General features: G+C 42.0%; 1 protein-coding gene across 1 annotated transcript; it reads left to right on the top strand.

Moving 5' to 3' along the window:
• The first annotated feature begins 1,177 nt into the window (after positions 1–1,177).
• On the top strand, positions 1,178–26,611 carry TACR2 (tachykinin receptor 2). Its single transcript, XM_061635206.1, has 5 exons — positions 1,178–1,578; positions 14,293–14,484; positions 17,675–17,831; positions 20,783–20,979; positions 24,458–26,611. Exons 1-5 carry the CDS (start codon positions 1,178–1,180, stop codon positions 24,648–24,650), a joined length of 1,140 nt encoding a protein of 379 aa, XP_061491190.1. The 3' UTR covers positions 24,651–26,611.

Raw genomic sequence — 26,611 nt, 5'->3', positions numbered from 1 at the left:
TTGAAGGAAATTTACTGCATCAATAAAGTACCATTTTATTAGAAGAAACCAATGGATGGGATCCATGCACCCCATTCCTGAGCATGGGCAGAAAGTACTTCTGTTTACATGAGGTGACGGCATAATATTTCCTTCCAGTGGCAGTCCCTTATGCTTCTGCTCAGGAGGGCCTCTTCAGTATAGGAGCTTTTCAGAGAGCACAGATGACCGTCATTGAAAGGTGGCAGCAGAATATGGTGCAGAGCAGTCAGGATCCCAGCCCCTTTACAATGCAGAACGTGAACTTTTGAGTTACACTCAAAAGTTCTGTGAAGCTGTCACAGCACTCAGGGGCCAGATTTTAAAAAATGTGAATAGCTTCCCTCTTCTTACTAAATCATTTTTACTGTCCTATATAGTTGATTTGGAACTGTTTTCTCTATCTTTCCTTGTAATATTTATGACATTCTGCAGGCCAAGTTCTTATTGAAACTCCCACTGAATTAAAATGTGAGATGTGGATATACAAGGAATGTGGATATACAAGGAATAAAGGTCGTGGTCCTAATAGGGTAAAGTCTGTAACGCTCTTCACTTTAAACCTGAGAGCAATAGAGTTAGGAAGATATTACTGCAAAAGCTTGGGATGACAGATGAAACATCAGCTTCATGAAATTGGATTTGAGGCATAGTTAGCTTTTGTATTTTGTATATTGTCTCTCCACCTCTGTTCCAATCTCATTAAGCCTCTGAAGATTTTTTTTTCCTGTTTGGCTGCTTCCTTAAAGTTTCAGAGTTATAAAGGAAAGGAGAACTAAAGTCCATCAACTCCATGCTGCAGTATCTCTCAATTTCTCCTTTTAAAAGTACAGTTTGAATACAGCTACAATAATTTGACACTTTGCTTCTTAAGAAGATTCTTCTCATCACAGATCTGGGTATTTCTATTGGCCATTAACACCAGCATGTATTTTCTTATGCCATGATTTATTCAAATAGGTTTGTGGATATGACTACAGAAGAACTATAATCACTTTCTCTGGAGTTCCATTACACGTCAGGAAATCAATGTGTGATACAGTGAAGATCTCTAGATTTAATATACTGAACCACAAGTTCATAGCTATAATGCTAGGACAGAAGTAAGAAAATAATCCACTTTGCAGCACTTTTCAACAGTGAGCTGAAGAAAGACATGATGAACACAGGTTCCTCTTCAAACATTAACAATGTTTCAGTGGATTACATTTTCGTAGACAATGTCAACCAGACTACAACTGCATTTTCTCAGCCTGGCTGGCAAATAGCTCTTTGGGCTATCACCTATTCATTCATAGTCATTGTATCTGTTGTGGGCAATGGCACTGTCATTTGGATTATCCTGTCTCACCAACGGATGAGGACTGTTACCAACTATTTTATTGTTAATCTGGCTTTTTCTGACCTGATAATGACTGCCTTGAACACAGTTTTCAATTTTATTTATGCCAGCCACAACGTCTGGTACTTTGGTGAGGGATTCTGTCGGTTTCTTAACTTTATTCCTGTTACGGCAATGTTTGTGAGCATTTATTCCATGACTGCTGTTGCTGCTGAGAGGTAAGAGTTTTGCATTTGAGCCAAATCATACATTAACCAAACTAGAAAAGCAGCTGAATTTTTACAAACGTTGACTCACGCAAATAGATAGACATTTGCTTTACTTTTAGGATATAAAAATTAAATGCAGATCTAGTTGTATTTACTTAGAAGTAGATCTCACAGCACAATTCTATGCATGCTTACTCAAATGTGTCCCATTGTGCTCAATAGGGCTTACTCCCGACAAGTGTACATAGGATTGCATCCTTATTCTCTTATAAGTGTGTTTAGGACTGCAGTCTTAGGGTGTAATTCTATACACACATAGCTTGGAATAAGCCCTGTTCAGAAGAATAGAACTTACTTCAGACTAGGCAGACACTGGATTGCACTGTAAATTATCAAAATTTTAGGTTGGGACTGAGTATGAAAAGGCATCCTATATCCAGAGCGGTGAATAACTATTCTGTGCTACCTATTTTCTTAAAAATCTAAATTCTGTCTGTGCCACAATTACCAAATTTTCTTACCATCCTATGCAAATCTTATTATTTTGAATAGTTTATTTGGTTTCTGCTGATCAGGAGGATGGGCAAAGAGCTTTCCAGAGCACTTGGAGACCCACTTCACAACTATTGGAAATGTTACATCATCATCCCTCTCTTCTTCTCATATTTCACCATTACCCACATGTTTCCACGTCTGTCTTTGTAACTACACTGGCTAGATTACTTTAAAAAAAAAAAAGAGGTTGAGAAAGTGTGCATGCTGATATTCCCAGGACACGGAATTTTCAGCCTGTGTGCTTGTATAGAACACACATAGCCCAGCCCTCTATCTATGCCTAGGTGGCAATCACAGTAGACTCTTCAGCCAGTTCAGTCTCTGAAACAGCTCCTATCCCAATCCAGAGATGGAAGGGAAATCTGGAATGGGTGGTGGATTGGAACAAGATTTGCTTGCGGGCCATATGACGAAGATGAAGTGGTGCTCTAACTCAAATAGGCCTTCCAGAAAAACTCACTGATATCTCATCAGTTGGAAACAGGTGTTACACAACAGCAACTTCTTGGCTACACGCAACAGTATGTATTATAAACTCTAAAATGAACTTCTAGCCAAACAATACTTCTTATTGTTTGTCCCAATGCATTTGCAAAAAACAGTGAAGTGGCTATCTGTAGGACAATGTCCAGAGAGCATTGTCCTACTTGTTGCTTCAGCAAGAAGTCAAACTTTACATTAAAAAGAGTTTCTACGTCAGGTTCAACTGTGACTGAAGTAGCTTGTTTCCAGTTCAAGTTAATTTATTGTGGAGTGCCCCCATCCTCACCACTTCTAAATAATAAGTAACAATGGAGCCAGAAACAAGTAGTCATGTGGGGAAAGGACATGCCATTCTCATTATGGTGCAGAATTGCAGATGTGATATGATGATTTAATTTCACTGTGATAAAGTAACGTACGCTTGGAACTTACATTTGAAACTTGTGGAGAGGACGACAGGGAAATAGATATGTTGATCCTGAATTATTATTTTGCATTGAAAAATGTAACATGTGGGGCAAATGGTAAAATACATCAATTTTCTTGCTCACTTGCAACCCACCAGCCCTAAATGGCGGGATTCCATCTCTCTTGTTCCTTGGAGGTGTCTACATCAGGGGCTGGACACTATGAAGCTGCTGAACTCTGCACAACCTGGTACCCAGCAGACCCAGGCACCACCTATTCACACTGTCAAAGAGCTTACTACTAAACAGAGTATAAGCTGATCCCTAAATCAAAGATTAGAAGATGCAGCTTGCAATCACAGCAGAGTTGGGCTGAGTCAAATAATTCAGCAGAGAAGTGCTCTGGGGGGATCCAGAAAAGCTTTCCTCTCCCATTCCTCTTAATTTAAAACTTTATGTAAAATTTGCATCACTAGCAAATCAAAAAGATAATACCACAGATGGTTCAGCAAGCTACTACGTAGCTTTTAGCACCTTGATCATTTCTGGAAATTCCCATTCTCTCCCTAGGTTTCTTTATTCTCCAGCAGCCTAGTTGTAAATACACATCTTTCTATTCTTAGTATTTTTCATGTTTGTTTTAATGTTGCACCAAGTCTTTGATCCTACATCATTTAAAGACAGTGACTCATAACTCACAATACAGGAAATCTCTGAATGCTTACCTATTTTTAATGGGAGGACAATGCAAATTTGGTTCCTTTTCCCCTTGTCAAAGAAGGACAATTTAGCAACGTCCTGCCAATTTCTTCAGAAACATTTTTCACTCAGCGTCCAAGACAAACAAAACAAAACTCGCCTCTGGGAAAGGCCCAACATATTACTCATTAAATATTATTCAATAATAACACAAATACTACAAAATGATGTCAGTACTGTGTAACTCCTGTCCTTGAAGCCATTCTGTATTAACAAAATCCCAAGTTTGAACAAGATTTAAAGCACTGCCTTTCCCCTTTATACTTGTTCAGTGTGTGCAGTTCCAATACTCCTATTAATAGTAAATCCCAGGGGTATGTGCTGATCATTACATAGCCAAAATGGTACATAAGAGGGAGGCCTCTGTGTGCTTGGATCCCATTAAACTTAATTTGGCCTTATTTCCAAGTATGTGAATATAAATATTGTGGAAGAAACAGAGCTTCACATTGTGTTTGAATCAGATCCACTAGAGGCACTTTATTAAAATATAGCAAACAGCTGCTTGGAGAGAGAATTCAGACAGGCATGGAAGCAACATGCAAGTCCAAACATTCTCTGTCCCAAGCAGTTTTCAGCAGATATTTATAGTATTTTTCAAAGGCACACAGAAAGCTTCTTATCGTCACACAAATATCTTTTAGCAACTTGCGGTATGAGCATCAGCCCTACGCACATATGTTTATCTATTTGCGGTTGGAAGGTCGAACATCACCGTTTTTTCCTCGGAATGTTCTGTGACATATCCTTGCAACACATTCTTTACATCATACTTCAGTGTCATTCTACCCATCACTCCTTTTGCACTTGCAAAGTCTTAACCAAAGTTTGAGGCCTACAGTTTTTAATTCCACTACACACACACACACACACACACACACACACACAGTGTTTTTTTGGTAAAAAAAAACAACTGAGGTGCCAGAACTAGTATCTTGATAAATTATGATGCCTCTCCCATCCTTCCCCTCTTCTTGCAACTGATAGTTGGCAACTGATAGTCATATGACCTGGTGGAGCTACCAGGAAATCATAGAGGTGTGGGCAAAGATACTTTGGACACTTAAGCATTGCAGGTGTAAAAATACTGAGCACCTAAGTAAACGGAAAAGTGTCTTACTAATTAAACTGAAACGTGTTTAGAAGGAGTCCCTGCTGTCACAGTTGCTTCACTGCTGGGATAAAAGGTATGTGTTCCCACTCCCATGCTAGTTCTCTTCCTGTTGTTTTCCTTGCAAAGAAACCGTGGACATTTAAACAATGCCGTTTGTATTAATACTCAACACCCAAGCATCTTACCTTGTTGACACAGTTTCTGGTGTGGGTTCATGCCATGATAACTAAAAATTACTCAGAAGTGAGCCCCAGTGAATTCCATGGGAAATGCTCCCTGAAAGGTTTGTACAGGATTGTATCCTGAATCGGTTAGTCTTAAAAGTGTCACGCAGGACCGTTTACAAGCGACCCCATAAATTTCCACACCTAAATGAAAGAGTATTCCCCTCCCACAGCTTATTAACTTCTAACTCTTTTTCCCCAGAAGATGGAATAGGGTAAAGCGATATTAAGTGGCCTAGGACGTGAGAGACCAGGGCTAAAATCACCACTCAGTCATAAAGTTCACTTGGAGGAAACGTGGAATGGATATAAACTCAGAGCTGATAAATAATGATAATAAAAAGTGTATCTCCAGTCCGCCTGCCTCTGATTTTGAACTGGGGAAAGTGTTTTTGTGTGGTCAAGTTTAGAATCATGAAACAATCCACCTTAAAAATCAAGAAAAAAGAATCTCGGGCACAACCAGGATATTAAGGCCTACAAATATTGGACTTTACATGTAGGTCCTCAGCAAGCCCAATGTGTGGCTGACTGCTAGGAAGGACTGCCTTGGTGGGGTGTGCAAGCAGGATGCAATCCATGCCGCTGTACTACATATAGGCTCTGTACACTGAATTGTCATCTGCTCACCCCTTACATCATCCTACATTTTGAAATAGCATTTTAAAGTTATCATAGTGTTTTAATGCTCTTTTTAGCGTCATAACAATCCTATAAAGTAGATCATAGTTCAGTTTTAGCAAACTACAGTATAATAATAATACAGCCTACTTTATCGTTCTTGGTAATACACAAAAGCTTATGTAATAATGCGTTTGCTGGCCTTTAAAGTACTACTGAACTATTGTTTGGTTTCTGCTGTAAGCCATAGCTAGTTGGCTACCCCTTTGCTTGAATCTGCTGATTGTCTGAAAAATCCCTTTGAATGGGAGAAATCTACTGATATTTGGCCTTTTGTGGGTGGGTGTTTTTAAAAATCCACAACAAAGCAGCAATAAGCTCTGCACAAGTTGCTTCTTCAGTCAGGCAATTCAGTGGAGTCAAAGCAGAGGCAGGGTCAAATTGGCAGTTGTGTTCAGTGTGTCCTCTGCAATCAGCAGGATGGTCTGCTGTTTCCTCTGCCAGAGTATTTTGTATTGTCTGCAGAATCAAGTTGTTACCAACCAATGAAGCTTTTTCAGGTTTCTAGATGGTCTAACTCAGACTCAGTCTCAGTCTAGGTCTATGACTGGTCTAGCTCTGACTCAGTCCAGGCTAGGGATGAGCAAGAAATTCAATTCAGTTCATATCTGATGCCGAATCTATCAAATTCGTACTTTCCAAAACTCTAAGAGAACCGAAACACACCCATCCTTCAAAATTTCTCACTTATTTGAATTTTGCAATACAGTGTGCATAGAGATGAATGTATGAGTGAAAATAACAGACAAATCCATTATATGATGAGAAATTGCTTGCAAAAATGTGCACAGTCAAAACTGCCTATAACAATGTGTTTAATAGGAGAAATTCACACTAAAATGTTGGAGAATTTTCATGAGGATTTTTTTAAACTGCAAATTGCTGCAGAAATGTGGAGAACTGAATTTAAGGCTGGAAAAATGAGAGAGCACTGAAATTGACAGATTTTTTACATCCCTAGTCCAGGCCTATGGATTGGTTGTAGTTTGGGAAGTGTTTTTTTAAGAATGGAAACTGAGTGCATTCTACCCTTATATAATTTGGCTCCATACTGTTCCTTCCACTCCTTCCTTCCACCCTCTTCCAAAAAAAGGGGAGAGGGTGTTGGAACTCAGTTCCACCTAATTCCATCACAAAAAGGCCATATATAAATACAAACAGGAAAAAAATTGGAACTGCGTATGTGCATCCTTCCATGGGGGAAAGAAGAGTAAGGAAGAAGCAAAACATATCTAGACTTGTAGAACCCAATCTATATGCGCTCTTATGCAGATGAAGCTACTTGCTGGTGGTGCAGACAGTAGTTGTTGATCATGCAAACAGAAATAAATAGTTTATGAGAAAGATTAATGACTTTATTTTAGAAACAGTTTTTTTTCTGGCTTGAAGTTAAAAACTGCTGGTAATGAATATATTGTGTACATATATTTAGTTTTGACTCACCACAAATTTATTTTAGAAAACATCCCTCCATATCAGTTTATTTTCTCTCAATTTACTGCTTGGGAATACTTGGAAAAGAACTTATAAAACTCTGGCTTTTTATATTTACCTAGAAAGGCTGAACTCCCATTTTTTATAAAGTGTTATGGTTAGTGCCATCATCATATTGTGCCACTCTTAGTTGACCTCAAATTCTAACACTGTTGCCTAGAACTAGACAGGTTCATTTCTTTATTATTGTACTTCTATCAAATTCATCTCATTTTTAGACTCCTAAATATTGTGCTCAATCTACACTTACAGTGCAATCTTAACCATGAGTACTCAGAAGTAAGTCCTATCAACTTACTTCCCTGGTTTACTCCCAGATAAGTGAGGTTGGGATTGCTGAGTCAAGCTTAGACTCATTGAAACTAATAGGACTTAAGTTAATAATTAAAAGGTACATTTGATATAAGCATGACTAAATCTGGATCCAACTCATTGTGCAAGAAACAGGTGAACATTATTCAACATTCTATTTTTCACTGAGAAGTAGTTGCAAGAGGCTGCCAGTTTGGACAGAAGACTGGCAGGTGAGGAATTACTTAATCCTTTCCTGCCACTTCTTTTCAGAAAATAACTCTTTCCCAAGCTGCTTTTCTCTCCTCAGAGAAAAGAATGTTATCCTCTATAGCAGCCTTTCCCAACCAGTGTGCCTCCAGATGTTGTTGGACCACAACTCCCATCAGCCTCAGCCAGCATTGCCAGTGGCTGAGGCTGATGGGAGTTGTGGTCCAACAACATCTGGAGGCAAACCGGTTGGGAAAGGCTGCTCTATAGGGAGAAAAGCAGTGGGGAGGGAGGGGATTTTAAGCAGAAGAAAGGGTTAAGCAGACCCTTCCTTGCCTCCCACTCTTCCATTCACAATTACAGCCTCCACATTGTGACCTAATGTTGCAAAAGAGTATATGTTAAGGGGAATGTAAGTTGAGCCAGTTGATGTGCATAATAACCAGCTATTGTGCCTATTCACCAGGCCTTGGGAAATGTGCATATATTGACTGAATTTTGTGCATTTTTACAGTTATTATACATAATCTCCAACAGGCCTTGGGTAATGTACATATCTCGACTACATAATTAAGCTAAGGAAAAAGCTTAATAGGAGCATGGGGTCAATCATCACGGGAATCACAGTGGAGGCAAGATGTAACCAGCTGAGGAAGGATTACCCAGCAGAGAAAAGAGGACTGAGAGAGAAAGGGTGTGAAGTACTTCTGATCCTACTAGGGTTGCCAGGCTCAGGGCCTGAAAATGATTCTGTATCTTTAAGAGAAGAGAAAATTCAGGCAAGTGCAGGTGTTCTTGCAACACTGTAATGGGAAAAACCACAAGGGGGAGTCCTTCCTTCCCCCTGCACAACTTTAAAGATACAGAAGACCTTTTGGTTGCCAGGCCCAGCCTCCAACAGGTCTTCTGTATCTTTAAAAATTGTGCAAGGGGAAGGGAGAATTCCACCTTGTGGTTTTTCCCATTATAGTGTTGCAAGAACACCTGCACTTGCCTGAATTTTCTCTACTTTTAAAGATACAGAATCATTCTCAGGCCCTGAGCCTGGCAACCCTAGATCCTACTGTCATGATGATTGACCCCTTAGTACTATCAAGCCTATTCCTTAAGTTAATAGCAGAGGGGGGGATGTTCCATCAGAGGGGAAGGGAAAGTTTAAAACTTTTGTCTCCCTGCAACCCCCCCCCCTTGTGCTGCTTAGCTGACTGGGGAACAGGTGTAAAGGGGACTGGACTATAAAAAATGTTAATCTTTATCTCAGCCACCACCATGCCTTCCTGATGCTCTGCTGATCAGCAGAAGGGTATCTTGCGGGCCATATAAGATTAGGCTGGGGCCAAAGCAACCTGGGGTGGAGTGGGGGCCCACATTGTAAACTTCTGAACAAGAAATAGAAAAAAATGCATGTATCTTGGAGACTAGGCATACCAGCCAGTTAATATGCATATTGCCCAGAGAATGTACAAAATGTGGTCGAGATATGTACGTTCCCCACAGCCTGTTGGAGATTTCACATATTGGCCAGAGAATGTACAAAATTTAGCCAAAATATGTACATTTCCCGTATGTACAAGATATGTATATCGGGGGATTATGCATAATGGACAGAGAATGTACAAACTTTAGCCATAATATGTTCATTTCCCAAGACCTATTGGAGATTATGCATAATGACTGGGAAATGTGCACAGTTCCCTCTTCATGGAAGGATTATGTACGTATTCTCCATGAGGCTTGGTGAGTTGTGTGCAATGGCCATTTATTATGTACATGAACCACTCAACTTACATTCATGTTAACGTATATAGCATGACCACCTGGTGGAGCCAATCATAGGGCCTTTCCCATGGAATCAGGAAAGGTGCCAATCAAGTGGGAAAGACTTATCTGATTAGACCTGCCTGTGTGGTTGTGTTATTCATAGGCATCACTTGGCCTCATTGTGGGATCACACTATACGGAAACAGCTACCATACAGTGCAAGTGAAAGGGCTGTGATTGTTAACAATAGTCCTATAGACATCTGCATTCTAAACCCTTCCCAGCCCCTTGAAAGTTAGACAGCCAGCTCTTCGTGCTAGGGAAGCTGCCTCTTCTGTTTTTCTTCCTTTCACACAGCTGTTAGTCATAAAACCTTTGTCAGGAAACCAGGTAGGGTACATTTGTCTTCCTTGGATAAGTTTATAAAAATGCACCATCACTTTTGCTGTTTTAGGATTGCCAGATTTTTTTTTCCTGAGTGTGACAAGCAGATGCAGGGGTTTTTTTCCTACTGGCATGCAGATAACTACAATGCGAAAAGCTTTGCCTGCTAAATTTCTGCTTGTCACATGGCTTATGAAGGCTCAGGAACCCTGCCAGAAAAAGTTGGCACCCCTAAATATTATTTTATGTTCTATAAAGCTCTGGACATCTTCCAAGCAAAGGGGCTCCCATACCTTTGCTGCCAAAAAGAAAGTAATTGGAAGCTAATGTTTTGTATTGGTATTTTGATTAATTCAGAAGTGTAAACGTTAAAACATTTACAAGAATGTGAAAGCACTATGACCTTGTCCTGTCCAACAAGACAATGTGTACATTGACTAGGACAGATTAATAGGATAAGTACCGTTATACAGGTTGTATTAGGAACACAGGAAGCTGACCTATATACCAAATCAGATCATTGGTCCATCTAGCACAGTATTGGCCGAGCATAACTCAGGACAGACAAAAGAAAGGACTTCTTCACTCCGCGCACAAACTGCGAAATTCGCTCCTACAAGATGTGGTGACAGCCACCAACTTGGATGGCTTTAAAAGAGCATTAGACAAACTGATGGAGGATAAAGCCATATCAATGGCTGCTAGCCACAATGGCTACGTTCTCCCTGCACTGTCAGAGGCAGTAAGTTGCTGGGACTCATGACTGTGGAGAGTGCCATTGCACTCAAGTCCTGCTTGAGGGCTTTGCATAGGCATCTGGTTGGCTGCTGTGAGAACAGGGTGCTGGACTAGATGGGCCTTTGGCCTGATCCATCAGGGCTCTTCTTGTGTTCTTCTACAGTGACTAGCAGTGGCTCTCCAGGGCTTCAGTCAAGAGGCTTCCCTTGCACTCTCTGAAGTTGCCAGGAACTGAACCTGCAACCTTCAGCATGCAATGCATATGCCCTGCCACTGACCTATTGCCCTTCCCTGGAGTAAGTTCCCAGACACTGCTTCCTGCAACTTCAGAGCAAAGAAACTATGTGGAGGAAGAAATTAACTATTGTACATTCAACGCAGAGCTTGGAAAAGTTACTTTTTTGAACTACAACTCCCATCAGCCCCAGGCAGCATGGCCACTGGATTGGGCTGATGGGAGTTGTAGTTCAAAAAAGTAACTTTTCCAAGCTCTGATTTACGTTGCTCTTCTCAGCGGAACCATTTACTTAGGTATACAAAACCGTGGGATTATAAATTCTGTCCTTGATTACTGATGTTAACAAAAACTACCAATTTGGAAAAAGTTAGCAGCACCAATAATGTAACATCAATTATCGAAAAAAATGTTGTTTTGTATGTTTCTTAAAGTATGAATGTGCTACTATCACAGATCACATTTATTAAGCAGATCACATTGCCCTCCTAAGTCATGTATCAGTCAGCAATTGGAGATGACTGTTAGAACAGGTGTGAGATAACAAGCACATCAACATGTCATTTAAACTGGAAGGCGCAAAAGGTTACGGGGCAAAGGAAAGTGACTCATAATATTTCCACTGCCAAATAAACAAATTAGGTCTATAGTCAAATGCAGCACCGTGATTTACGCTAATGTAAGGATTTACTCTAATCATGTTCTCCCTACCCTGGTCATACAAAGCATTATGTAGCCTAGCCATCTGACCCACGGAGGTAATATACAGAATTAAGCAGCTTCTGACTTGAAAATTGAGTGGGGGGTCATTTAAAAATTGCCTGTGACATTTCAAACTGATCTGAGTAACCCAACAGTCTCTTAAAACATACGCCCCAGCTGTCCTGTTTCATTGAATGCTGCTTCACTCTAACAATATGTCTGATGTGTGGAAGCTGCTGGAAGCTGCCTCCCTCTGGTTTCTCCGTCATGTAACAAGTTGCTTAATCTGTTGGGGAAAGAACAGTCCAAATGGACACTCAGTGGACACAAAAAGACACATAAAAGGTAATCCGTGCACCATGAACACAAATGTAGACTGAAAGCCACTGAAACACTGGCTAGAGGTATGACGTTGAACTGAAACAGGAGAACATAGCAATTCCTAGGGTTATTACAAACCACCGGTCATCCTGAAAAACTTCTTAACGAAATCTCTCTCCTTGTCTGGTTCTTTGTATCTTTGTTCTTTTCCATAAGAATTCTGCTACAGCAGGGCATGGATCATGAGCAGCAGTTTTTAGTTTTAATCTGCTTTTAAATTCATATGTACAGTATTTCTGATTATTGTAAAAAAAAGTTCAAATAAAAATCCATATGCATTTATGTGTGCATTTCTCCTAATATGCACATTTTTGTAAGCAATTTTGCCTAGCATATGAATTTTTGCAAGCAATTTCCCCCTAATAGAATGCATTTTTATATGTTGCTTCCATTAATATACACATTTTGCCTGCATTTTTCACTACTATATACATATTTGTATAAGAACATACCTGCTGGATCAGGCCAGTGGCCCATCTAGTCCAGCATCCTGTTCTCACAGTGGCCAACCAGGTGCCCTGGGGAAGCCCGTGAGCAGGACCTGAATGCAAGAACACTCTCCCCTCCTGAGGCTTCCGGCAACTGGTTTTCAGAAGCATACTGCCTCTGACTAGGGTGGCAGAGCACAGCCATCATGGCTAGTAGCCATTGATAGCCCTGTACTCTATGAATTTGTCTAAGCTTCTTTTAAAGCCATCCAAGCTGGTGGCCATTACTGCGTCTTGTGGGAGCAAATTCCATAGTTTAACTATGCGCTGAGTAAAGAAGTACTTCCTTTTGTCTGTCCTGAATCTTCCAACATTCAGCTTCTTTAAATGTCCACGAGTTCTAGTATTATGAGAGAGGGAGAAAAACTTTTCTCTATCCACTTTCTCAATGCCATGCATAACTTTATATACTTCTATCATGTCTCCTCTGACCCGCCTTTTCTCTAAACTAAAAAGCCCCAAATGCTGCAACCTTTCCTCGTAAGGGAGTCGCTCCATCCCCTTGATCATTCTGGTTGCCCTCTTCTGAACCTTTTCCAACTCTATAATATCCTTTTGGAGATGAGTCGACCAGAACTGTACACAGTATTCCAAATGCGGCCGCACCATAGATTTATACAACGGCATTATGATATCGGCTGTTTTATTTTCAATACCTTTCCTAATTATCCCTAGCATGGAATTTGCCTTTTTCACAGCTACCGCACACTGGGTCGACATTTTCATCGTGGTGTCCACTACAACCCCGAGGTCTCTCTCCTGGTCGGTCACCGCCAGTTCAGACCCCATGAGCGTATATGTGAAATGAAGATTTTTTGCTCCAACATGCATAATTTTACACTTATTTATATTGAATTGCATTTGCCATTTTTCCGCCCATTCACTCAGTTTGGAGAGGTCTTTTTGGAGCTCTTCGCAATCCTTTTTTGTTTTAACAACCCTGAACAATTTAGTATCGTCAGCAAACTTGGCCACTTCACTGCTCACTCCTAATTCTAGGTCATTAATGAACAAGTTGAAAAGTACAGGTCCCAATACTGATCCTTGATGGACTCCACTTTCTACAGCCCTCCATTGGGAGAACTGTCCATTATTCCAACTCTCTGCTTTCTGCTTCTTAACCAATTCCTTATTCACAAGAGGACCTCTCCTCTTATTCCATGACGGCTAAGCTTCCTCAGAAGTCTTTGGTGAGGTACCTTGTCAAAAGCTTTTTGAAAGTCTAAGTACACTATGTCCACTGGATCACCTCTATCTATATGCTTGTGTATGCATTCTTTGGTTGGACAATTGCATCAGAAAATTTGGAGAAGCACAGTATTAAAGTTGAGCTGTGTCCCGGTTTGCATATTGGTTCAGGAAGTGCAAATTTAGGGCCCATCCATATGACTGTATAATCTGCAGTGTTATAACTCTGTGTCCTCATTAATTCACTGACCTCCATAGCACGTTGCAAGCTAGTATGGATTTTCATGTTCACAAATCCACATCAGAAGTACTACCGAGAAACTGATATGCTTTTCTAAACTGATAATCAATCACATTAACATCAGTGAGCTTGGATGCAATGTTATGGACTTTCCTGCAATAGATGGGCATTCCTCCATCATATGCCAAGCCCCTTGTCTCCTTCCCACCCAATAGCACATCAACAAACCTGTGCATGTGTGGGAATTAACAAAAATATTTAAGAAGCTCATCAGGGGGTGGGAGGGAATATATTGAATCTAGTTTGCCTCCATCATGTTTGACTTGTTTGCTGTTTTACAATGAATAATTCATTCTCTCTCTCTCTCTCTCTCCCTCTCTCTCCTAGGTATATGGCTATAATTTACCCTTTCAAGCGAAAACTCTCTGCTAGCCACACCAAAGTGGTCATAGGAATGATCTGGCTGGTGGCTTTTGGGCTTGCCTTTCCACAGTTTTTTTATGCACAAATCAATAACGATAACGGAATGACCAAATGTATTGTTGCCTGGCCGGAGGACTTTCATCAGAAACATCTCATGTAAGAACTTCCCAAATCCTTAAACCAAAAATATATTTTGGCAACTGATACTCTTTATTTAAGGAGAAGAGAGACCACAAGAATGCTGTACCATTGAAAAATTTGCCTTAACCATCTGCTTTCAGAAGTACTGGTTAAAAGAGCCAGGAACAGCACTTCATTGCACTTGAGGGAGGAGAATGGATAAATGGCTGACCAAATGAATATTCATGCAGTGATAAAAGATACTACACATGTATAGTGTCTGTTCCATGGATTTCAATACAGCTGCAGTTTTCTAAAATGAAAGGAGCCCATTGTCTTCCATTAACCTGTGGCATTCTGGGATAAGGGGATGCCCTTAAAGACGGGGGGGGGGATCCAGAAATCTAGACCAAGGTCCTCATCCAAACAGGACTTCATAAGTCAATTAAATATCCCTAAGGCTTTCCTTAGGGATATTTAAGTATTCAAGTATAACTGAATGGTGGGACTATCCCAAGACTTTTAAATTCTTGGAGAAAAGGGTTCCAGAGTTGCTTCAATATTAGTCATTTAGCCTAGAATTCCCATCCATTGTTAACATTCCTTTTATGGACAATCCTGGTGATGTCATTGACATCCCATAGCACTCCAGTGCTTTCTGTGTTGTCCTCCCACCTTTTCCCAGACCTGATTTGTGGTACTTTTTAACCAGTTTTTCCAGTATTTTCTAGCAAAGTACTATTAAGGCTTTTCAGGACTACTGCACCTTTAATTAAAACCTTCCTTTTTGCAGCTACTATCTTTTATTGCTTCTTGTTCAGCATGGTGCAGCATTAGTGTTTAATTAAGGGGAAAGCTTTAATTACCAGATTTCTCTTTTTTCTTCTTTTTTTAAATTGAAAAATAGCACTGTTTCACAATTATGGGGCTTTATCACTAAAGCAACAGAATGCAATTAGAGGAAGAGAGCACAAGGGGCAAGCTTCTAATTAAAGTTGTGGGGCAGGGTCCATTTGTCCCACTTACCTCACTCACCCCCTCCACTGCAATGCATTGATCAGAAAGGCATGGGTAAGTAATCTTCTGGCCCAATCAAGATTCATACAGAAATGAGTATCAGCAAGGAGGGCTGCTCTAACAACTTTCATGCTTCCCATTTTGAGAAACCTCAGATCGAAATCTGGCACTGAATGGGATGCATTCATTGCATCAAGATGTCTTGAAAGCTTTTTAAAAATGTTTTTAAATATGTTTTGTTTGAATGTATTTTAAAGTCTGTTTTTATGATGTTTTAAAGTGTTTTTACTGCTTTTGTTTGCCGCCCTGGGTTCCTGCTGGGAGGAAGGGAGGAATATAAATCAAATAATAAATAAATAAATTGTGAAATGAAACAGCACCTTTCTATAGGACAAGTCCCATAAATCCTCCTTCAGTAAGAGAAATTTTGGTGGATGATTATTGGTAGTGAAAACAAGCAATGAAAACATGGCAATGTGTGGAACCACAAGGAAGGAAAAAAGTGGCGTGAACTCAAAAAGCACGACTTGGTTCCAGTAATTTTGTTGCTCCTTATCCTTTAGTTAGGAGGTGGAAACTGAGAGATGTCTTGAGACCTTACAGTAATTAACTTTGCTATTTGTGCCAAAGGGAAGCATTTTGTTCATGCATTCTTATCTCTTCCTGTGTCTGCCTCACCTCTTTCCCTTCCAGTCCAGAGAAAACCAAAGTCTCACTCAACACTAAATCACGAAAGCCTTTGTTCTATTATGGGGAAGTCAAGGGTCCAAACATTTATGCAGCTTTGGGACAATTCTCATCTCCCTCTAGAAGTGAGACATTATGATGCATTAGTTACAGTAATCTCCCTCCTGGAATACATCACTGAGTATCTCCAAATAGTGGTCAGGTTTGTTAAAATCTCAGTTGTATAGACGTGCTGCACTTCCTATAGGCTCCAACAGCCTTTTGTCAAACTCTGTTTAACTGTTTAACTCTGTTTACTGTGGCCACTTTCACATCACACAAAAGAAAGACGACAAAAGATTGCACTGATTTGCATATGCTAATTTATATGTTTATATGGATGCAAATTTAAAAATAAATTGCTATCATTTGAGTAGGAATAAAATACATCCCATCAGAGTGAAGAAGGTTGTGACCAGGTGATCTGGGGGCCTCCTCTGTCTCCTGTCCAGGCATTAACTGTTAAAGGGGCAGCTTCAAGGCTCTTACTCTCTCTTTTGATGGATCTAGACAGATCTTGAAATAGAGGACATCTTCAAACAAAGGGCTGTCCTCTAAACCAGGGTAGAGGGCCACCCAAAATTCCACTTACCTACAGTTTATCATAGAATTTAGAGAGTACTGCTCAGTGTTTAATATGGCGATAGAGCCAGTATGGTGTAATGGTTACAGTCCTGGACTATGACCTGGAAGACCAGGGCTCGAATCCCCACTCAGCCATGAAGCCCACTGGATGACCTTGGGCCAGTCGCTGTCTCTCAGCCTAACCTGCCTCACAGGGTTGCTGTGGGGATGAAGTGGCGAGGAGGAAACCATATACACCACTTTGAGCTCCTTGAAGGAAAGATGGTATATAAATGTAATAAATAAATGAAATATTTTTTTTTCTGTGAAAAAGCAGCCCCCTCCTAAAATCCAGAGCTTGGAAAAGCTACTTTTTTGAACTACAACTCCCATCAGCCCAATCCAGTGGCCATGCTGGCTGGGGCTGATGGAAGTTGTAGTTCAAAAAAGTAACTTTTCCAAGCTCTGCTAAAATCCCATATACAACAGCCATTTTCAGGCATTAGGAGGAAGAGTTCAGAAAACACATGAGGGAGGGGCAGTGAAGATGAATGCGCTAGCTCTGACCCCCCCCCCCAATTGTCATTCCAGTAGCCCTCCAACTCATGGAAAGCATTGTCTGCAGTGAACCTTCTGTACTCTGGTTTCTCCAGGCCCTCCAGGCCTCTCCCTTGGGACTCCCTCCCCCCATGCCACACATCCTCTTCAGCCAACTGGTCTTTTCCCCAGATCACACCCCTCAAAAGCCTTGGCTTCCCATCCTCCTTGAGTCTTTTGCTTGGCATGTACCCCCCAGAAGGTTGTCCAAAAGGGCAGTTCCCTTCCCCTGATCTAGGGAGTCTGCTGGTTGAAGGAAAGGAAATGTCCCCTGGGAATGAGCTCTCTGCCCAGCCATGCTCAGTTCTTTTTATCTTTTCAGGTATCACGTTACAGTCATAGTACTGGTTTACCTGCTGCCTCTCCTCGTGATGTTTATCACATACAGTGCAATAGGAAGCGCTCTGTGGAATAAAGCCGTTCCTGGGGATCACACTAACAGGGTTTACAACCAGCATCAGATTACGGCAAAAAAAAAGGTTAGTCATTGTGAACTAATATTGTAAAATGGAAGACCCTCCGTGGCGCAAGACCCTCCGTGGCACAGAGTGGTAAGCGGTGGTAACGCAGCCGAAAGCTCTGCTCACGGCCGGAGTTCGATTCCAACGGAAGGAGGAAGTTGAATCTCCGGTAAAAGGGGTCGAGGTCCACTCAGCCTTCCATCCATCCATGGTCGGTAAAATGAGTACCCGGCATATGCTGGGGGGTAAAGAAAGGCCGGGGAAGGAACTGGCAATCCCACCCCATATATATGGTCTGCCTAGTAAACGTCGCAAGACGTCACCCTAAGACTCGGAAACGACTCGCACTACAAGTGCGGGGACACCTTTACCTTTATTGTAAAATGGTAACATGAACCTCTGCCCAGATCTGGAGTCTCACTGTGTTTGGAGGAGGGCCACAGGTTCCCTATGGCTGATATACTGGGTAATTTAAGTGTGCACCAGTGTAGTAAACATGGCAGATGTAATGCCTTGACTTCCTTTCCAGCCAAGCCACACAAGTTCTCCAGTCGTTTCTGCACCAGATTGTGCAGAGGCAGCTAATGTGGCGCCCTCCTGATGTTGTTGGACTATAACTCCCATCATCCCTGTCCATTTGCCATACTGTCTGAGGCTGATGGCAGTTGGAGTCTTGCAACCATTGGAGAGCCCCATGTTGGCCACCCCTGGTTTAGTTGTTTCTCATAGTAGAGTAGTGAATGCTTCTCGCACTAGAGTAGTACACACACAAATGCTGCAGTCAAGGACACTGTCAGAGCATGTACCCGGAAAGAGAGCCAGCCCAAGTCATTATGCCGCCGAAGGCAACATTCCACATACAGAAGCCAACCAGACTAGCAGCTGAGTTTTATTTCCATGCTGGTGATGGGGCAGCATCCTCCACCATACCTGATGGCAGCAGGCAGGATGCATAACACACACAGCTCCATCCTCCAAAACCTTGCCACTGCTCCACAGGATCCACCCTCAGGGCCAGCCCTACCATTGGCTAGTGAGGTGGCAAACTCAACGGGTGAAAGCTTGACATGTTAATTGCTTCTTTCTCTTTGCTCTTGGCCCATACTTTACATGACCTATCCTTTTAGTTTTGCTTATTTATTTTTCTCATGAGCCTTACCTGTTGCTGCTTTATTTATTAAAAATCAAGGTTTTTTTTTAATTTCAACAACCGTTTCATGGAAGATAGGCTATCAATCCAGAGCTTGGAAAAGTTACTTTTTTTGAACTACAGCTCCCATCAGCCCCAGCCAGCATGGCCACTGGATTGGGCTGATGGGAGTTGTAGTTCAAAAAAGTAACTTTTCCAAGCTCGATTGCCACAAGGACCAGCCAGCTAAGGTTGTCCACAACCCCTAAGGCTTCGAACAGGAAGAGCAATTTGGTCTGAGTTCAGTCTGGAGGAAGAAGTTTTAAATCTGCTCAGAACATAGCGGGCAAGCTTCCACACTGTTAATATAATGTTTATTTCAGAGCTTGGAAAAGTTTGTTTGTTTGTTTTGAACTACAACTCCCATCAGCCCAATCCAGTGGCTATGCTGGCTGGGGCTGATGGGAGTTGTAGTTTTAAAAAAGTAACTTTTCCAAGCTCTGGTTTATTTGTAGGCAGCCTCATCTGGAATTGAGCTGGGAAGCAGGGAGGGATGGGCAGTCTGAGAACACCTGAAAACAAGTGATGGATTGCTCAGACTAGGAGCCAGGCCAGAGCCAGCAGGTTTATAGGAGCATTAGGGCAGGGATGGGGAACATGTGGCTCTCCAGATGTTATTAGACTCCAACTCCCATCAGCCCCAGCCAACATGACCAATGGTCAGATATGATGGAAGTTGCAGTCTAGCAAAAGCTGGGGGACCCCAGGTTCACACCACCCTAGAGCAAAGGAAGTCCCATTGCCACCTTGCATCACCTGCCACTGCCTTGCTGAGCCTTTAGCTATAACACCAGCCTCTGGCCACCCACAGGGGAGGAAACAGCAACTACCTCCTCTACCCAGTAACGTAGAGCATAGGTCACCTGGGTACTGCTGCTAGAAGCCCACTCCTCTGAGACCCTTGGCACCTTTACACATAACCTACTGGCCACAGCACTGCAGATGTTAAGAAGAAGCAACAGCAGCACACCATCAGTAACACCCATTTATTGATGTCCCTGAGCTTAAGGCTGAGCTCTAACAATGCTATTGTCAACCAAATAATCATTTACCATCCCATCAACCGGCTGTAAGCATTCTCAATTTACCATTCCTACCATAACAACCTTTCTTACTGGTGCCATGAAGTCCCAGTAAACCAAGTGCAGTGAGAGCCAAACCAGATGCAACTCTGCAGTTGATGTATCATGGAATTGGAAGGGATCATAGAGGTCATCTAGTCCAACCCCCAGCTCCATGCAGGATCTGAAAGATGTCATTACAGCAGTTCTGAGAGATGGCCATTCTGACTCTGCTTAAATACCTCCAATGAAAGAGAACCAACCACTTTTCAAGGCAGTCTGTTCAACTCTCAAACTGCTCTTACTGTTAGGAAGAGTCTTCTAATGTATAGCTGAAATGGACGTTTTTGAAATGTCATGTTTTGGGTTTAGTCCTGCTCCCTGGAGCAACAGAGAACACATCTGCTCCATCTTATTTATGCTCCATCTTCAGCCCTGCAAATATTTGACAACCACTCTATTATTATTTCAAATAGCAGCCAATGGGAGACTTTGACAGAGAACAAGATTGCTGGGAGGGTGTAAACCACTCACCCAGAAATGCTGTATTTGTGATGAAAACCCCATGCTAAGCTATTTGTCCCAGGAGGATTTTTATCAGGAAAAACATGCCCTTCACCAGTACTTCATAAGAGAAGTGGCCTCCATTTGTCATTGTAGGGGCAAAGTTAAGACCAGAAGAATGGCGCATCAGTAAAAATTTCCCTTTATTTTTCCAGTTTGTCAGGACAATGGTTGCAGTCGTGATAACATTTGCCGTCTGTTGGTTTCCTTATCATCTCTACTTCGTCTTGGGGAGCATCTGGAAAGACATCTACAGGCAGAAGTACATTCAACAAGTATATCTGGCAGTGTTTTTGCTTGCCATGAGCTCTGCAATGTATAGCCCAATTATTTATTGCTGCCTTAATCAAAGGTTAGTAGCATGTGTATTAAGTGGTTGCAACTGCCCTAGGAATTGTTAGAGTATTGATAAAATTGGCAGAGTTTAACGTAGATTGCTCAGCATTCTGCGCAGTGTGTGCGTGGTTTACCTGAGAGAAATCAAGCTTTTGCCTTGCTTTGAATCACTGAGACTTTAGACTTGTTTCAAAATAAGACTACTTTATTAATAGAAGTACATACTTGACAGGAAAGGCTCTAGTTCTAGCTAGCTAACAAAGTTGGAGGTGCCATAGCCAGCCTTGGTCATTGACCTCACGAGTCAGGAGAGAGGAACAAAAACAAAGATGTCTGCTGTCCCTTGGCTGGTCTAAGAAGAAGGAGGAAGGAAAGTCTGGAAGTGAGGTCAGCTCCCTGAGAGTATCAGTTTACAAGGGAAGGAAGACAGGTAGAGGAACACAGGTAAGGAGAAGCAAACTAGCCACCTGGAGGACCCTCTCTCTATCTTCCCCTGAGGTATGCAAAGAGAACCAAATTGAAGTGTGGCAAGAGCAGCTCCTAACAGGATTATCATTGAAGAGTAGTATAAAAATGATATAGATAAATATAGGAATATAGGAAGCTGTTTCATACTGAAATGAAATCAAATGAATCTTTATTGCTCAGAGCCATAGACTTCCACAATTAAACACATGTAAAAGGAAAATGCAAAATACATATTTAAAATACAAGTCATATTACAACAAAACACAGCTCAACAACATACAGTAAAAGAACAATACATTTCAAATAAAATTTCCTCTCCTGAGCAAAAGATACCCTGACCCACCCCATGTCTTCATGTATAAATACTAAAGGGAGGTCTATTTGACAAGGAGCGAAGGATGTAGAAAGAAATTTTAACCTTGGGCACTTATATAGGAGACAGTTTAGTAAATAATGTATAATGTCCTCAACTTTACCAGATTGACAAACTCTTTGTTGGGTTGGAATGTTAGAAAACCTCCCATCCAGAAAAGCAGAAGGCATAGTCTGAAGTCATAAAGCTGTGAATGATTTTCTCAGAGGTGCTGCTGTTAGGAATGTGAAGTATTGCTCCATGGCAAATGTTGTTTTGTATAGTGGGTACCAAATAGAATATGACATTTGGGTAACTGAAAAGAGGTCCCACCATTTAGAATAAAGATGGATTCTTTCTTTGAACAGCTGTTTAACTCTAGCAGAAGAGAAAGTAGGTAAAACTTCTGTGTTGATCCCATAAGCAGACAGAATAGATTTAACAGAATTTACCCAGGAGCTTTGGGTTGGAGTTTGCAGTTGTGAGTCAGAGCATTGGTCTATCTAGCTCAGTAGAGTCTACACTGACTGGCAGCTGCTCTCCAGGTTTTCAGATAGAAATCCTCAGCCCTACCGGGAGATTCCAGAAACTGAACCTCCGATCTTCCGCATGCAAAGCAGCTGCTCTTCCACTGGGCTATGGCCCTTCCCACTTAAGTGAGAGTTACAGCCATTTGAACCATGTAATTCTTTTCCTAGTGGGATTTTTAAAAAGCCAAGCCATAGGTGGTCCAATTGGATAAAGTCAAAGGCTAACAGGCCAAATGAGACACATAGGAGTTTGGATAGGAGCAGGGCACAACAGAAAGCACATTAGTGGGACATATGCATTGTGCTGTTCCCTAGAGAAGGGAGAGGAATGACAAGAAGCAAAACACATATGTGGGTTAAAACAGGCCACAACTTTATTGATTACAGCAAGGTAAGCAGGGTTTGGCAATGGCATTGAGGGTAGGATCAGTACCCATTCAAACAACCCCCTGCTGTTTGATACCTATCCTGGCACAACTGCGGAAGAGTGCCCTTGGGAGATAACCTGTGAAATGGACCCAATGTGTCACAGGCCATGCATCTGGAATCTTGCTGGCAACCTGAGGTATGTGATGTCAGGCCCGGCCCAGCCTCTGAGTGACACCCCAGGATGCCATGTTTGAGATCCTGCCCAATGATATTTCCACCCAAGCTGTGACAAAGAAAAGACTAAAGACTAACAAAAACTAGCTGTTTACTGAGAGAAAGGCAAAAACCTCACAAGCTTGAGCCAATAGCAATCCAGAGTATTCTTTTTGGCCCTGTAAACCTGTGGCCACATAAAGCCTCAGGGAAAAACTCTAAACCAAGGGAAGGAAGACTGAGGAAGCTCACAGAGGAAAAAGAGGCTGGTCTGGTGTGCAGCAAGCTCCATTTGTAAAGGCCGCCACTCTGCCCCCTTCCCAAGATCCTGTGAGGCTGCATGAGTGGCTGAGGCCTTGGGAGATTCCGAGAAAAAACAGCCCTTCTCTCGTCGGGAAGGCAGCCATGCTGCTCCACAAGTCAGTCCCTAGTGCACAGGTGCATACAAACCATGAGTTACAGTGCAACAGTATACATGTCTGCTCAGAAGCAAGTACCATTTGGTTCAATGGTGCTTACTCCCAGGTAAGCAGGTATAGGATTGCAGCCATAAAACACAAAAACTCCATTCTTTTCTGAATGTGCATCATGTTCCTTTAACCCTCTTCCTTCCTTCCTGAGGGCTGCATTTCCTCATACACAACCTTCTGGGGACAAGCCAGTGGTGGGTGGGGCCACAGGCAAAAGTAGGAAGAGCGACCGATGTGATTCATACTTTGTACTGTAGGCCACACAAAAGTCAGAGGCTGCTCTCTCTCCCCAACCTGACGGGCTGTCCTGTTCTCACGAAGCTCCTTCAGGAGATGAGAGACTCCCCAGCAGAAACACAAATGAGGGCAGCACAAGGGCAGAATCCAGGGTCAGCCCAAAGTCAAGAGTCCAGAGTCTGTTTCACAACCAAGGGGGTCAGGCAAGAATCAGGGTCAGAGCAGTCCAGGTCAGAAACCAAGTAGTCTGTAAGCAATGCACTAAGGGGCAAGGAAAGAGACAGGTCCAGGGTCCACAATTAATCTTCAGATAGGGCAGGTTCAGAGGTGGTGTATAGACTTTGTTCCAGACTAGCACTGGGATTTTTATGTGGGAGCTGCTGAAGCACACCCCAAACCTCAGCTGACTCCCACTGATCACCTGCAGCCAGACCTTTACTCGTGAGGAGTCTAGGCCTGTAGCTGGGTACTCCTCCGGATGGGCTGGGTCTCCATCTGGCATTGGAGGAGACGCCTCTCCCTAGGGCTCAGGGGTTCAATGTCAGAGGCCGAACTTGTCCCAGGTGCAGATGGCCTGTCTTCTCACCCCTCAGATGGAGCCTCAGACATGGCTTGATCCAAGACTAGAGCCTCCTGGTCTTTGTCTGATGAGGACTCTATTAGCTGGAACCTGACACAAGAAGAGGCCTTATCACAGTTCAAGGACACATTCCACTCAAGTAAAACCATTTGAGGAGGCATAGCCTGTGGAGAGGAAGCATGGCCTGGAAAGCCACATTTGACCCTTGAGTCCAAGGTTCTCCACCCCTTATCTATACCATGCATCACTTGGTTTATATTTGCACCCATTTACAGGTTCCGCTCTGGTTTCAAGATGGCTTTTCATTGGTGCCCATGCATCAAAGCAACGGAAAGAGACAAACTTAACCTTACTCGACGATCACCTTTACAGAAGATCTGGAGAGGTCAACCATTCAACACCCGTACAAGCACAGGAACAAACACAACTGAGAATATATCATTGACTAATATGTATTTGGAAGCTTGATTTTTATGCCAATAGCTTGAATAATTGCTTATCAGATTTCTTAATTGTAGATTTAAAAATTACTGCCGAGGTCTGTGACAGATTTGGGAGTATCTCTTGCAATGCTTGATGCATTGGTCAACAGCAACACAATTGGTCAATTCAACTTTTCCACAGGAAGGGAGTCACCACATGATCAAGTAGTTCATGCATTTTCCTCCCAACATGTTTTCAAATTTTAATTCACAGTACTAATCAGTTTCAAAATGAGTTGCAAATCTGCCAGTCTCTTGAAACAATGGCATGAATTGTTCACACATGAAGCAGTTCAACCGGTATTGACTTCAAACAAGGCCAGTGTTAGGCCAGGCTACAAAATTTAAAAAATACAAGCAAGAATACACATCACTTGGGCCACCTTGTAATTATTTGAAGGTATGAAAGGGCAAGAAACAAACCACTGCTCCCCCTTGAACATATCACCTTTATAGATTTTATTGGCCTAATAAAAGCAATGTCTTAATATGGATTATGGGACAAAGTGAATTCCTTTTACTTTCCCTACAAAAAGCCTCTGGACCTATTTGTCTGCAGTTTGGTTGACTTAATTCACTCTAGAGAGGCTCCTGTGTCTGAACATTTCATCCACTTTGGCCAAAAAGGGGGGAAATTATAGCTGTTTTAGATTCCCTGTTATAGTGAATGGGGAACACAGATGTTCATTTTACAGAGTGGCTCAGAACCTGGAACACAGATTGAAACAAAGAGCACAGAGCAACTCTGAAACAGGTAAAAAATTTAAAACCACACAGATACAAGGCAAGTCTTAGGGCCAGTGCACACCCCTAATATGCACCACACTCTCTCACACACAGCAGTAACAAAAATAGATGATTTTGTGAAGCAGCATTCCCCTTCTCTTCCCACTGTCAGGAGTGGCCATTTTAAGGTTAGATATGCTTAAAATTACCTTTAATGTTTTCTAATGAAAAGGAACTCTGACAATGATGAAGAAAGAAAGGATGAATCAAAAGGTTTTTCATGAAATATTTGTCCAAATTAATTCCAGGAAGGTCCATGCCTTCCTGCATGTCAGGAACTAAAATATAAAGAAATCAGGCAATAGAACACTAGTCAGGAGAAATCTATAATAAGATCAGCTGTGGTTTCCACCAGCTTCTTGCTCTATTATCCATAGTTGAGCTGGGTGCAGATTTCTTAGTACACACACACATACAGGTGGGAAAAAACAACATAATACACACTCTGACAATGTCCTCTGTTTAAGTACACCTTAGACTGCAACATGGAATCACAGAACTCCATTTGTGGAAGTACTCGGTAAGTCTGCAGACTCAGGAGACATAGGGTCGCCCAGGGAATGATGATGCAACTCGAAGGTGAGACTGTCTCAGTGATGGAGATGTGCGATATTGGGTATCATAACTCATATTTTGTGGTATCAACTTATTTGTTGAAAAAGAAACTGGGAACTGGGCACCACATTCAAGTTCATAAAAATCACGTATGTCAGTGATAACTGCAAGGTCACCACCTATTTTCCGAGGTATACATCTTGCAAAACATCACATTCAACCTTATTAAGCACCCTTGGTACCAATTTCGGTCCTGGCTCATATACTAACTTACCTTTTAGCCAAAGAAGCCTGGGCTGGACCATTACTGCAGGACAAGGCTTCTTCTCTCTCCTCTGGTTTCTCTGACACTCCAGAGCACCCGCTGCTTCCAGGTCCTTTGGTCTTTTACGATTGCAGTGGATGGGGCACAAGAGACAACAGCCTCTGCATGGATTTTCCATTTTTGTTTGCCTTGTGCTTCTTTCACTTATTTAATTATTCCAGTCACCATTTTACTCTTTCTTTCACATGTTACCTCACAGCTAGTGTGGGATCTCTGCCACAGCTATCCAATTCATAAAGATGCTAGGCCAAGAAAATGTCAAGGATCAATCACAGAATACA

This window comes from Rhineura floridana, chromosome 7 (genome assembly GCF_030035675.1).
Source record: "Rhineura floridana isolate rRhiFlo1 chromosome 7, rRhiFlo1.hap2, whole genome shotgun sequence".
Classification (NCBI taxonomy): domain Eukaryota; kingdom Metazoa; phylum Chordata; class Lepidosauria; order Squamata; family Rhineuridae; genus Rhineura; species Rhineura floridana.
The sequence above is the reverse complement of the archived record's forward strand: the minus strand, read 5'-3'. Positions and strand labels throughout refer to the sequence as shown.